The sequence below is a fragment of the Xylocopa sonorina genome, chromosome 3, assembly GCF_050948175.1.
Source record: "Xylocopa sonorina isolate GNS202 chromosome 3, iyXylSono1_principal, whole genome shotgun sequence".
NCBI classification, from domain to species: domain Eukaryota; kingdom Metazoa; phylum Arthropoda; class Insecta; order Hymenoptera; family Apidae; genus Xylocopa; species Xylocopa sonorina.
This window is the reverse complement of record NC_135195.1, coordinates 4,296,275-4,309,195: the sequence shown is the minus strand read 5'-3', so window position 1 is coordinate 4,309,195 and position 12,921 is coordinate 4,296,275. Positions and strand designations below refer to the sequence as shown.

At 35.7% G+C, this 12,921-nt stretch overlaps 3 protein-coding genes across 3 annotated transcripts in view; 1 reads left to right on the top strand and 2 right to left on the bottom strand.

Moving 5' to 3' along the window:
- Positions 1-3,920, bottom strand: part of Grd (GABA-gated ion channel) — a 93,844-nt gene extending 89,924 nt beyond the window's left edge. Inside the window, exon 1 of the mRNA XM_076893278.1 lies at positions 3,907-3,920. The gene's annotated coding sequence lies outside the window, so the exon portion shown is untranslated. The remainder of the gene's footprint in view (positions 1-3,906) is intronic.
- Positions 1-12,921, bottom strand: part of LOC143422555 (transmembrane protein 70 homolog, mitochondrial) — a 153,780-nt gene that overhangs the window by 121,127 nt on the left and 19,732 nt on the right. The window lies entirely within an intron of this gene.
- On the top strand, positions 7,718-12,882 carry LOC143422529 (arylsulfatase B). Its single transcript, XM_076893254.1, has 9 exons — positions 7,718-7,863; positions 8,256-8,500; positions 8,848-9,078; positions 9,202-9,357; positions 9,425-9,689; positions 11,197-11,354; positions 11,430-11,565; positions 11,641-12,092; positions 12,184-12,882. Exons 1-9 carry the CDS (start codon positions 7,803-7,805, stop codon positions 12,571-12,573), a joined length of 2,094 nt encoding a protein of 697 aa, XP_076749369.1. The 5' UTR covers positions 7,718-7,802; the 3' UTR covers positions 12,574-12,882.

Genomic DNA, 12,921 nt, shown 5'->3' with positions numbered 1-12,921 from the left:
AATAGATTAGCATTACGTAATTCTGCACTAAGTTGTCGAATGTGTAGACTCGGCTAACCATTAATCAATCTTGACAGCAAAATGCGACATAGTAATACATATGACATGTGCGCCGTATCAAATATAAACATTCGCGTACGAATCGTTTCGAGAAATACTGACTCACCGCGAATTTGAGATCATCAAAAAGCCATAAGTGACTGTAAGTTTTGGTGTCTCGATCCTTTTGAATCGCTTAGATTCAAATAACATTGCTCAAACCGAAGAAGACACGGATAAACGGACGGAAGAAATATTGTAATTGTGCAGTGATTTGTTTGCCCAAGTAAAATACAAGAGACAAAGACTTTCAAGAATACGAAAAACACAAAATTCTCATTATACGTTTACCGGATGTGCGCTACAAAGTGAATTGCCCTATTTCTATGTAAATGTTCTGCAATTAAAGTAAGCAAGCCACTGGATGACTTTTACGGGCATTTTTTGTCACCAAGAACAATTTTGTAGTTGATGGTTGATAGCTATGGTGAACAATCATAGCGTAGATAATTACGTGGTCAAGGCACCGCGAAGATATCGCTCCAACGTTGAAATGTACCGTTTCGCGCGGGTTTATGTCTCTTTTGTTAGCCGAGGTTGGCTCGCGTTTGCGTAACAAATTACCAGCAGTTCTCCCTCACAATCGTGCTCCCTGTCATTTACGCGCACGTTTTTCGTCAATGGAATTTGGAAAGTGAAAGGCAATTAAAGTAACATCTATCGCGTTGCGACAAGAGACGAGGCGATCAACAACGAAAAGTGCGAAGAGGAATGCACCAAACGAACCATCGCGACTATTACATTAAACGTTGTTTGTAATTAAAAGGTTTGTATCGTAAGGTAAAAACACGATTTGTAATAATCGTGGAGCTATATCCACGTATCGTCTCGTTGAAGAATATCCGAAGATTTCTGCCAGTATTTTTCAATGAAATATAGTAGTGATTAAACAAGATAATGGCAAATATATACGTGTTGAGGAAACGTAACACGAGACAAAAGTAGCAATTGTTGTAAAAGAATATCAATTACCCAATTAACGATCTCCTTCCCTCATTATATACAAGTCCCACTTCTCTTCGGCTTCAGTTGTCATCAACGCGCAGGAATAAGTGGTTTACCTGATCGACTACTCTACACAGCGAAATATTGTACCAAAAGTAAGTTTTCGTGTATGTTCATTTCGTGTATGTTCCCTAAAATAGGTGGACATTCTTCGCGTTCTATCAAATAACTGTTGATCTTTTAATTAGATAAAAAATTTATTACCATCTTAACTTAAATTCGCGTGGAATAATATATCTACGAGAGATCGCACTTCCGTTTTTGGCTTGCATTTTCCAAAATTTTAACAGTTCATCTTACATTTTCGCTTGCATTTGGTGTTTAGACAGTTGTATTACACGTTCACGCTTCACTCATTTGTGAAATTTTTATTTTTATAATTAAAAATATATATGTATATATATTTCCTTAGATTATACTATTCCTTCGCAAATGTAATATATGTTTTCTGATATATTCAATAACGCATAAATTTGCCTAGGAATAAAAAAGAAGGAAAGATTTCTTCCAATCCACAAACAGTATACTAAAAGTAAACAGAAATTCCTAATTAACAATATATGTATGGTAAAACATAGATACTGGATATTAACCGCGCAACTTCCCTTGGAACCTGATAACTTCCTAAAATATGGACGAAAGAAAGGAAGTTTCACTTATACTCGTCGAGCGCGAATCGTAGACTTAAACGAAGCGGAGCAGAGATAAATTTATTCAAAAAGACGTGACTAACCGTTCATACTTTGCATTTTGTCGAGCAGCCAGTTTGAAGTAAATTTAAACGGTCCGCATTAATTGAAAGTCATTCCACGCGGGATAGAATTCGAAAATGCAAGCTCATTCAGCGAATAATCAGAGCTTAATGAGTTCACGCAAGGATAGACATTTCTCGGCTCTTGAGAACCATTTTCATTTTGTTATCTCTTAATTAAATGCCGCATATGAACTCTTAAGACGAAATTCATGAAAAAGCGTTACGTACGAACTGCTAAGAAATGTTTACGTCTGATGATAAAATGAAATGCAGATTATGTATATCTCTACGTGCAATGTACGTATTTAAAGCTATCTAACATCGTACCAAAGATTTAATTTTTTTCACACCACGTTTTTTTTCGCAAAGAACGTACGCCGCGTGCTGCTGAATATAATCGCATTCCGACATGAAAAGAAAGAACAAATACAATTCTCAACAGAGAATTGCATTTTTTGGCCACAGGATAACGCTCTTTTGCCTTTGAATTAAAAAAAAGTATTAGATCCTTTCATCGTAAGTACGATTTTCCAGAAGACTGGTACTCTACTTGGTTTAAATTGATAAAAAGGTTTCTCATCAAATTTAGAAAAATGATAGAAATGTAAGCTTATATCTAGAAGAAAATTACTGTAAAATCTGCTGGACACAAGAAATTAAATTGGACAAGATTCTACTTGATCTGCACGCTTAAAAAGCCACTGTTTTTCTTTTTACATCGAAATTATGCAATAGACTTTAATCCACGGTAAAGAACACCGAGGTGTCTTAGGCAATTGGTCACGCACAAATGATATTTTCATGTTCGACTAGTGCCACCTTGGATTCGATTATTCCCTTTCGAACGATAATCGATCACGGCCGAAATGTAAAAACTCTGTCGGAGATTGTAGGAACGCGTCGCTTAAACGCGAATTAAATAAATCAGTCTACTTCAGACTGGTGAGTAAGAAAGTGCATCACTGTCCAGTATTGTACTTCAGGTAAGCTCTTGTCGTTCGTATTTGCCCAATTAAACACAACATCTGCAGTAAATTTATTTTCTACCATGTCTAATCGAAGCCAATTAATTATTTTTTAATCGACGATAATTAAAACAGATGCGATAGATTTTCTAATACATCATTCTAACACATCCTATCATTATGTTTATATCCCTCTCATTAAGAGAACTGCTACAATTTCAACCTTTCTAGTCCTATAATTTTACAAACTTACCCGAAATCGAACGAGAGCGCGTTTGTTTTAATTAATTTTTTTATCATCGTACACACTCTTAAAATAAAATTAAAAAACAGTTTCTATTTGTATAATATCTTTTCTTTCGATATGAAAGGCTTTTTCGTAACAATTATTTAACCTTGGATGCGAATTTCTATAAACTACACACTTTTGAGAAATATTACAAAAATGTTTGCCATGACTGTAGACAAGTATTCAGAACATAATCTAACAAGTAAACTGGTCATTAATTAACTATTACAAGTTTTCATCCATTTACATATATTTAAATAAAATAACCATACTTTAAGGTACATTACTTTATGAAAGAAATGTATGCTCTTAATAATTAAATTATTTATTTTAATTAGAGATGTATATCAGGCCTGTATCCAATTAGATGTAAACTGATTGCCTTTGAAGTTAGTAATTGCATTGTAACTCAATGTTTACAACGTATTGAGTTAACGTGTCTGTCAGATTATATCTGTTAAATCTTTTATCGGTTAAACTAGATTTCTAATTACCATGGCAGCAAACGGAGTACGTCTTTCACTCTTTTCAGATGGTAACATCATTATTTATTTACTTGCTTAATTATGCTTCCATATCTGATTGTTCAGAAAAATGATTTACCATATTTTTAATACATACAACATGTAAACACTATACTAGATTATGCATACTGTAAATAGCATACATAATGTGCGTAAAATTTAATATTTCATAAAAAACAGTCAAAAAAGGTTTCATTTGGAACAATAATTAATTAAATACATCGAAGGATCATTCACTATTGTTACATGTATCATTATCATAACACTTACCTAACAAAATGTTGTTGCTGGTACATTTCGATCCTCTTCGCTGGTACCTATAACACGTAATACCCAATAATTAATTTCACACTTCACTTTGAACAGCTGAATGTTATTAAATAATACCAGAACCTGAATTAACTTTTGTTAAGAAAGTTTCACTACTTTTAGAAATAAAAGCTAGACCGTGCACAAAGTATTTTAACTGGCAACTAATCGAACTAAGATTTCCTTTAACTGACGAACGTTAAACGCAACAACAAAATTATCTCCCTCCTCTTCTTTCTGTTCTTTGAAGATTCCGTTCCTCCTCAAATGTTATACGTTTAATTACATCGAGAAAATTGCGGAACTTGAAACGAAAGCAATATTTTCGCGGGGAATACTAATTTTCTGCGTAAAATGAATTACTATCCGACAAAAGTATGTATTCTATCTACATTTTGCGTGCGGAAGAAAATATTTTCCAGCTTTCACAGAAGTAAAAGTACGAAACTATCGCGTCTATGACATAACTCCTTTTTTCACTAAACAATGTGATCTAATATCGATTGTTCGTGTACGCCGAATAGAAAATTACACGATCGAGGAAAAGAACGTCACAGACGAATAAGAAACCACGTCGAGTGTACAAAACATGATGGAATGCGTGAATTAAGCGTGAAACGGTTCACTTGACTAGGCGCGAACTTATGCTCGAATCAACTGGTGTCACGTGTACTAACGCACTCTGTTGCGATAGCCAATGCGCAACAACCGTTCGTATCCTTCGGAAGTAAGCAAATATTTTAATACGTCGCTTGTCAAGATTATACAATACGCAGCGATATTCGCAACAAAAATTATTTAAATACGACGGAAACCGTGACATAATCCATCTAGAAAATGAAAATGTTCGTTATATGCAATAAATTAATTGAGTCATTTTATACTTGGAGATGGTAATGTTCTTTTTGTATCATCGTAAGCGACGTAAGTAATGTTTTGGTATTTAAATACTTGAAAATCCAAATAACTTCTCAAGATAACGATGCAAATAAAGCTGTTAATAAATTCATTTGTTCTTGTATTATCTTCGCGTTTCCTAACTTCTAATTGAAACGTCAACGATTACTGTTAATCGTGAGGGATAAAAGGGTACTTATTAAAATAAATAGTGCGTTTAATTTGCAGAAATAAATGTTAGATAAAAAGCACTTTCAAAGTGATTTCATGTGCTCTAATTGTTTCTTATAAACGTAGCTTATAGTTAAACATTAGCTTTGAAAGGAATTTAAAAGAATTAGATTACTATACCAAAAAATTCAAATTTAAATGTTCCAAAACTCAGCTATGTAACTTATAACGTTAACTACCCAAAAAAAAAACGATTTCGATTTAAAAACTTTGAAGTTTCTCGCTATTTCATGAAAATCTAATTTTTATTTTATCGCTGTAAGTTTTTACAATAGATACGTCGAAATTGAAATAATGGCAAATGATAAAAATTATATTACTTCCACCACAGAAATAAGAAAGTATATTCTGCGTCCGTTTCTATCTTCCATCGTTCTTTCTTTTTACGACCGTATTAACGCTATACTTTTCATCGAGATAGACACGCAAAAAATTTATTGCACCAACGCATGCACTTCACTAGCATACATTATTACAATGGTATGCATGCGGTTCTTTTTACGTTCGCCTAATTATGTTTGTCGTTTCCTTTCCAACCTACATATCATCGATATCTGATATTTAGTTTTCTTTCTTCGTTACTTCTTAATTGGACATCTAACATTTCATTGCTTTATGTACTCAAAAATGATAAAACGTTCCCATAAATACTATTATCAAAGAGGAAGTATTTTGCAACCATCATTTACGATCGTTGAATATGTAAAATGAATAATACGTAGTTCAAATGCAACCTGGTAACTAATTACTGAGTTAAGAAAGTCGTTAGATGGAATTAGAGCTACACACATTTGCCTCTTAATTAACATACAATTTTTCCACTAGCGTAACTGCATAATACGAGAATGCATCTCCATAGTTGCTTATTAAACAGTCTGATATATCTCGACCAACGCATTAGAGTTAATGTCCTACAGAAACCGCCTTGCTAACCACCCACTACAATCTACAGAAGATCCTGTTATTCAGACGATGTTGCAAAAAGAAATTGAAAATCCTGGTTCGACATTTAATTAGAAAAAAAAGAAACATAAATTTGTATTTTTATTGTAAATTAATTCCGATTTCTTAACTTTACAACTTTAAACTATAATTATAATTTAATCTTCTACATAAAAAATATAGTTTATTTCGCTTTTTCTTTTTATAGAATAAAAATTAACCAATGAGCTAATTAATTTGAAATAATCCGGTTGAAATTCTCGAAATGGAGCGAAATATACGTTAACAAATTTTTTTTCTGTTAACTTATACTTTTTACAAAGGTTCGAATATGTATAAAGATTTGCATATTTGAGTATGCATAAAGTTTTTGTAACTTATAATAAAATAAGATTTATATATGTATGCTTTCTAACACATCTTTGTGCAATGCTTCGACCCTCAATTATAATGTTTATTTGTTGAAAAGTCTACAAGCAAGGAATAATAGATGATCCTATACGGTGTTAAGGGGAGAACGCGACAATCGGGGCGAATTAAGCGAAATTATCGGCAATTAGCAAACCAGTTTTCGAAGTAACGCGTTTATGACAACCTCAACACCACCGTCGATTGGAAATTTAATTACGCGCCGCGGCGCTTGGCGACCTGCAAGCCTTATTTACGTTTCCATATAATTATTCAAATCATATTTGACAAACTGTCCCATTATTCCCGTTTCAGCAATAACGCGTATTTATATGCATTATTATTTCAATTAAACAATAATTCCACAACAACTAGTAGTTTGCCACTCCTTTTTATCGCTTCGCAAATAAGTAAGAGAATAAGGCTTAAATATATTTATGACAATGCAATGTTTCAGTCTATAATAATAAATTTGCAATAAGCTACTTTTTTAAATAGATTTCCAAGTTATTAGGCATGTTTCATGGAAAACATTAGCATATTATAAATAGAACATAATTCATTAGAGGAATTATGATACTTCATTAAAATAAAGAAAGGTGAAAGAAGTTAAGTTATTTCACGCGATGTAATAGCTTCTCATTTCACTCAATTTTAATTTCCACACCATTTGACTGTAAAATGTGATCGAGTATCTGTAATTGATTTAAAACGCGAAGAAAGGTACAGTGAAATATTGCAGTTATATCATAAATGAACGGCGAAGTTTCTCCAGCGATGATTGAAATTATTCGCGTGCATTCGAATCGCGTAGAGCAACCATCACGTTTACTACTTTCATTTCTTTTTTGGAAAAGACACACCTTCGTAGTAATGATGTAAATATTCATAATCTTGTGTACATGTGACTCTTCATCGACATTGGTTCCTTTAAGTCAATTACTCCATACTCTGAACGCAGTGCAAATGCTTCTAGTATAGAAATGAACAATTATACCCGTTAATCGCATCGTAATAATGTTTTGGATTGCCGTATGTACACGTCGAAGACAGTTAACCGGTTAAAATCTGAGTGGCAATCGAATCTTGTGAAAACCCATCAGATCAGAAGAAATGTGGAATACATACGCATCGCATGGTGTACACCGTAAGTTTTTTGCGATTGGCTCCATCGTCTTCCTCCCCCTGGGCACTTTCGTTATGCTCCAGATCCTCCCTTTGCTCCTCGTCGCTCCCCCTACGGGAAAATCTAAAGTGGTAATAAACCAACGCGTCTCTAGTTTCCCAGTCAGTTGGTTCTCGCGTTGCCAAAGACCAGCCGGACGAAGCTGACCTCTTTCACTGCGCGGAAAGATGCCCCTGGGACGTAAACGGAAAAAATGGATAGCTTATCACGAATAATACGATGCACGACAATCGATACACCCCTTTACCACCGACGTAAGAGACTTTCCATCCTCGTTTTTCTTTTAAATACCTTCTTCGAGTCGTCTTCGGTCGATTTGTCAGTCTTTTGTCGTATCGTCAGTCTTCGTCAGAGTGCAGGATGCGATCCACGAGTGAATGACTGAAAAAAAAATTCATTTTTGTTAGTACGAATTGCCTCGTAATGTGTGTTCAAACATTCTACGATTTGCAAACGGGTTTCTTTAATAATTGACGAACAGTCCCGTGTACATAGTGAAAGCAAAGTGTAGTAGAAAGAGTTACACAATTTGGTTTTAAGTATACATATAATACATATAATACAATCTAATCTACAGTTTATAGTTAAAAATTATTATCAGGAAGTAACGTAAGAAGGCACGTAATTACTATCTTGTGTGTTGCAGTTTGTTTCAAGATGAATGTCACATTGATAGTACAACTTCTAATCATGCTGTTCCTCTCGGAGTTGACGGTGATAAGCGTAGGTGCGATCTTCTTCTCGTCTCTATTATCATCGTTGAAAGTTAAGACGAACATTCCAGCGATCGTGGAATCGAAGCATGAAGACAACGCTAAAAACGACGCAAATAGCCATGGCCAACAGACTAATCAGAAGCCTCATATCATTATTATTCTTGCTGATGATATGGTGAGTGATACGAGTCATTGAAAAAGCTGAACCGATCAACTCCACTTTCTATCGAATCATTTAGTTTGCTACTAAAATATACGACGAACACTGAGCTCCATAAAAATCGAGTAATTAAATTTAATGGAGTTGAACAGTCTACATTTTAAGTGGCTCATACATTAATAAACCGATCCTTGTAAGAAACTTAGTTTCTAATACCAGTTAAGTTCTAATTACCGCGATGGAATTTTCATTTGATTACGAATATATTTATAGAAAAAAAGGAACAAACTGTACGACAACTACACGTATCAACGAAATACTTGTTACCATTTAAGAAGTAAGCGTTAAAAACTTATTTATAGGGGTGGAACGACGTAAGTTTCCACGGATCGGATCAAATACCCACACCCAACATCGACGCCCTCGCATACAATGGTATCATCTTAAATAATCATTACGTTCCCGCATTGTGCACACCGAGTAGGGCTGCCTTAATGACCGGAAAAAATCCTATTCACTTGGGCATGCAACACTCTGTAATTTACCCAGCCGAGCCTCGAGGACTTCCCTTGAAGGAGAAACTGCTACCAGAGGTACGTTTCTAAATGGAACGTGAGTATTTGCTGCTTCCTGTTTCATAAAACTCGTTAAGAATCGTTAAGAATCATACAGAGCCCGCCACATTTCGCACCCAGTTTTACGAAATACCATTGCAGTACTTACGAGACGCTGGTTACAAAACACACGCTGTAGGGAAATGGCACTTGGGATTCGTCAGAAAAGAATACACCCCAACGTACCGTGGATTCGATACACATTTTGGATACTGGAACGGTCTTCAAGATTACTACACGCATTTCACGCGAGAGCCTGTAAATATGTGAGAGAAATTCATTAGTAAATAAATTAAATTAAATTTGTTAATACAAATTTCCACAGGATCCACAATTCAGCAATTTCAATGGCTTCGACATGAGACGGAATCTAACAGTCGCGTGGGACACGGCAGGGAAATACTCTACGGATCTTTTCACAGACGAAGCTGTTCGTCTGATCAAAGAGCACGACACTAATCAACCGATGTTTCTTTACTTGGCGCATCTTGCTCCCCATAAAGGAAACATGAATCAACTGATACGAGCGCCCGACGAGGACATTGCCAGGTTTTCGTACATTATCGATCCGGAAAGAAGAATTCAAGCTGGTAAATCCTCTTATTGCCTTATTGTTGTCTACTTGAAAAGAGCTAAACTAAAAACTTGTTATTTAATATATACTTAAAGCCATCACGAAAGTGTTTTCGTATATTTTGAGGCGACATTGAGACGAATTCGATGTTGTGATAGACAGTTACTCTTTCTTAAGAAAATCAGTTTAAGATCTAAAAAATGTCCTCGTTAACAACCCCGACAATACAACTTTGATGACATGCGGTATCAATATATCGTGAGACACCAGCGTATCACGCGATGCACCACCATAGTACCACTAACATATCACGCATATTGTATGTCCATTCAGGAATTTTTTCATTTTTTCCCATTTATTTTTATTTTTTTTAATATATATTATTTATAAATAATGTAAATATATACTGTCACGTGGCGCATGTGACATCACAGTGCTCTTACTGTGACAAAGTTGTGTTGTTGGGATGTATATTTCAATAGTTTTATCGTAATTTATTTTATATTTCCCCCTTTCTAGGTAGGAGAGAGAAAGATATATAAGATAGCTATAGGAAAGAGTGAGACAGATGGTGATGACCCTCCACTAGGACCCTTGGCGCCATCTCTGTAAAAAGTGCTCAAACTGGTCGCTCAGCGGTACCGACAGCGAAGTAAACTCTCAAAAACTACTAGCGTCATCTCTGCGGAAAGTACTGAAACTAATTACCGACCTAGGTTCAACGTTTTTTCAAGAGATGGCGCCAGTAGTTTTTGAGAGTTTACTTCGCTGTCGGTACCGCTGAGCGACCAGTTTGAGCACTTTTTACAGAGATGGCGCCAAGGGTCCTAGTGGAGAGTCAACAGCACCTGTCTCACTCTTTCCTATAGTTTTCTTATATATCTTTCTCTCTCTTACGTTTAAAGCGGAAAATATAAGTTAAAATACAATAAAACTACTGAAATATACGAGAAATTACAATAAAACTATTGAAATAAACAAAATTGCTGAATGAACGCCATTGACAGGCGGTATCAGCAGTGGAACAGCACCGCGTGCTATGCTAGAGCTTTTTGAAGTGTTATGTCATTTACTGTGTTATCTGGAAAGTAAGTTAAATACGGAAGTATCTCTATTGACGCTTTCTAACTGAATGTGTATAGCAAACACGCCCGTCATAGATATGATCTGTTGCTTATGATATGTCTGGCTATTATTATAATAAATACTCAAAGTACTTGCTACTTTCTGTAACGCAAATTTATTCAATTTTAGACTGATTTTCTTAAAAAGTTATTACGAGGAAAAGCAATCGTCTACAGCATCGTTGTATTCGCCTCGATGCCACCTCCAAGATTAGGTAATAAAAATCACATGATAATCGTTTTAAAAGTGCTGACTCTCTCATCTTTTACTCAAAACGGGATTTTAAAAACTTTGCATCGAATTATTAAACATTTTTACTATTCATCGGTTTTTAACATGCTCTGGAGGATTACGTATGCATTAAATTTGAGTATCTACTTGGAGTTACTCGTTTGCAGCCGTCGTATCGAAATTAGACCAGAGCGTTGGCGAAGTGATGGACGCCCTGAGAAAACGCGGCATGTTGGAGAACAGCATAGTGCTGTTCATGAGCGACAACGGTGCGCCGACCGTCGGTTTTCTGAGTAACCAGGGCAGCAACTATCCCCTACGAGGCGTAAATCCATCTTCTATTACTCACAGAATACTTATACGCAAATCTTGAACAGCTGGAATTATGAAAATTTTGCAGATGAAAGACAGTCCTTGGGAAGGCGGTACCAGAGGAGTCGCGGCTATTTGGAGTCCTCTTATTAAACAATCTAAAAGAGTATCAAACCAAATGATGTTCGTATCCGATTGGTTTCCCACACTTTTGACTGCAGCAGGTAAACCAATGTTAATTATTTACTGCATATCTCTGCCCTCCTCTTGTATCAAATTGAGAATTTGTTTCTTTGTAGGAGTGGATACGAAGCAAAAGAAATTCGAACACATCGACGGGCACAACCTCTGGCCGGCGTTGGTATTGGACAAAGTAAGCCCTAGATACGAGCTAGTATTGAATATTGACGATCTAAGTAATTATGCCGCTATCAGACGGGGCGATTTTAAGTACGTAATCGGAGAGACAAGCACTGGCAGAGCTTGGGTTGGGGCATCTGGGAACACTTCTGAAGGTGTTCCTCCTGGCTATGATCCATACAAAGTATTATACAGTAAAACTGGTGCTGCTATTTCCGGTATTATCACTGCCAAACAAGCGATGGAGTTAAGTGAAAGAAGAAGAAGTATAAGAAACTTGGATGATAGTGCTTTGAAGACAAATTTCCAGGACAAGATACTCACCACTGAAATGGTTTACAACTTGCGCAGAACGGCACAGATAAAATGCAATATTAAAGAAGAGGATATGGTGAGTGTTTTCAGCATGATCTTAAGAATAAAATTAAATCTAATTTTTCTTCAAATGAGAATTAAAACGAAATTGTCCACATTTTTTACAGATTCCTTGCGATCCTCTGAAAGCGCCGTGTCTGTTTAACATAGAAAAAGATCCTTGTGAAATGGTGAATCTTGCGGAAAGAATGCCAGTGATCTTAGCCATTTTGGAAAAAAGCTTGATGAAGTACAGGGTTACCGTGATACCTCCTAGTAATTTGGACGGAGATCCTAGAGCGGATCCAAAAATTTGGAACAATACGTGGACCAGTTGGTACGAACTCGATCCACTGGCGTTTGCTCGCACGAGCGCGGAAAAACTTCCACCGTATTCCGATCCACCGATCATACTAATGTCTATTATTTTCGGTCTTTTTATTATTGGGGTATTAACGTTAATTGTTATTAAATGTGGGAAACCAAGCATGCGCAATGTGGAGAATTCTGAGTATTAGAATGGCCATGAAGTAATTTACTCTACGAACGGTGACGAAGACTTGTATCCTATACTTAAAATTGTACAAAACTCGAAACACAATGATGAACGGCAGCACAAAGAAATAAACTGATATCTTCAAACGAGATGCACGAGAGCTGAGCTGCGTGTGATCACTGCGAAAATATACTACAGTAACCGTACATCAACGCAAACATTTTGATACTATTTCTTGCATCTACATTCTGACAATATATTGATTCAACAATACTTAGATTGCGAATGTTTATGTGTACCATGAGAAATTTAATTCACACACATGCGTGGCCACGCACACACACACACAATTAATTGACCACAAGAAATA

What these genes read in the sequence shown, in the direction of transcription:
- LOC143422529 (XM_076893254.1), top strand. Translation starts at nt 7,803, where the DNA reads ATGGATAGCTTATCACGAATAATACGATGCACGACAATCGATACACCC. An exon ending in CGCATTTCACGCGAGAGCCT is followed by an intron (nt 9,358 to 9,424) that starts GTAAATATGTGA and finishes AAATTTCCACAG; the next exon opens with GATCCACAATTCAGCAATTT. An exon ending in ATATTAAAGAAGAGGATATG is followed by an intron (nt 12,093 to 12,183) that starts GTGAGTGTTTTC and finishes CATTTTTTACAG; the next exon opens with ATTCCTTGCGATCCTCTGAA.